The sequence below is a fragment of the Austrofundulus limnaeus genome, unplaced genomic scaffold (assembly GCF_001266775.1).
Source record: "Austrofundulus limnaeus strain Quisiro unplaced genomic scaffold, Austrofundulus_limnaeus-1.0 Scaffold938, whole genome shotgun sequence".
NCBI classification, from domain to species: domain Eukaryota; kingdom Metazoa; phylum Chordata; class Actinopteri; order Cyprinodontiformes; family Rivulidae; genus Austrofundulus; species Austrofundulus limnaeus.
The window spans coordinates 36,149-37,415 of NW_013953340.1; the positions used below are offsets into that span (position 1 = coordinate 36,149).

Consider the following 1,267-nt stretch of genomic DNA (forward strand, 5'->3'; position numbering starts at 1 on the left):
GTAATATATGTGAAGATGATTAGTAATATATGTGAAGATGATTAGTAATATATGTGAAGATGATTAGTAATATATGTGAAGATGATTAGTAATATATGTGAAGATGATGGTATTTTGTTTCCATTTGTTCGTCTTTGCTCAAACAGGAAGCCTATGTGCAGAAGATGGTAAAGGTTTGCAACGACTCGGACCGCTGGAGTCTCATCTCTCTCTCCAACAACCGAGGAAAAAATGTGGAGCTGAAGTTTGTCGATTCTCTCCGGCGTCAGTTCGAGTTCAGCGTCGACTCGTTTCAGATCAAACTGGACTCTTTGCTGCTGTTTTACGAGTGCTCAGAAAACCCCATGGCTGAGACCTTCCACCCCACCATCATGGGTGAGAGTGTGTTCGGCCACTTCAGCCAGGCCCTGGACCACCTTCATCACAAGATCATCTGCACCAGGAACCCAGAGGAGATTCGAGGTGGGGGTCTTCTGAAGTACTGCCACCTGCTGGTGAGGGGCTTCCGGCCAGCATCAGAGTCTGAGATGAAGTCCCTGCAGCGCTACATGTGCTCCCGCTTCTTCATAGACTTCCCTGATATCAGTGAGCAGCAGCGCAAGCTGGAGTCCTACCTTCAGAACCACTTTGTTGGCCTGGAGGACCGCAAGTACGACTACCTGCTGACCCTCCATGGAGTGGTCAACGAGAGCACCGTGTGCCTGATGGGACATGAGAGGCGGCAGACCTTAGGCCTCATCGCCATGCTGGCAGTGCGTGTCCTCGCTGAGCACAACGTCATCCCCAACGTGGCTAAAGTTACGTGTTACTACCAGCCTGCTCCTTATGTGGCCGACGGCAACTTCAGCAACTATTACATCGCTCAGGTGCAGCCAGTGTTCACCTGCCAGCAGCACACATACTGCACATGGCTGCCATGTAACTGAGTGCCCCTCTGAGAGAGGACGGTGGTCTCTTTAAACAGGACTGGACACTTGACTCATGTCCTCACATCAGTGTGTTGCAGCTGCACAAGCACAAATCACCTGCTGAATGTTTTACATCAAAGCTTGTTTCAGTTCATCCTGTGAGAAGAACACATCAGAACAGCTGCCCTCAACTTTCAGGGCTGGTTTTAATGTGAGCCACGTTTAAAACGGAACAAAACACCAACCTCAGCTTGATGCTGCTCAGGTCTGGAAAACACTCGTTTGTGTCAGTCCTGACACACACACACACACACACACACACACACACACACACACACACACACACACACACACACACA

At 49.6% G+C, this 1,267-nt stretch overlaps 1 protein-coding gene across 1 annotated transcript in view; it reads left to right on the plus strand.

Moving 5' to 3' along the window:
- Positions 1 to 1,226, plus strand: part of tent5aa (terminal nucleotidyltransferase 5Aa) — a 4,255-nt gene extending 3,029 nt beyond the window's left edge. The window contains exon 2 of the mRNA XM_014029668.1: positions 147 to 1,226. Within this exon, the coding sequence (XP_013885122.1) occupies positions 147 to 926 (780 nt within the window). The 3' untranslated portion in view covers positions 927 to 1,226. The remainder of the gene's footprint in view (positions 1 to 146) is intronic.
- The last annotated feature ends 41 nt before the right edge of the window (positions 1,227 to 1,267 follow it).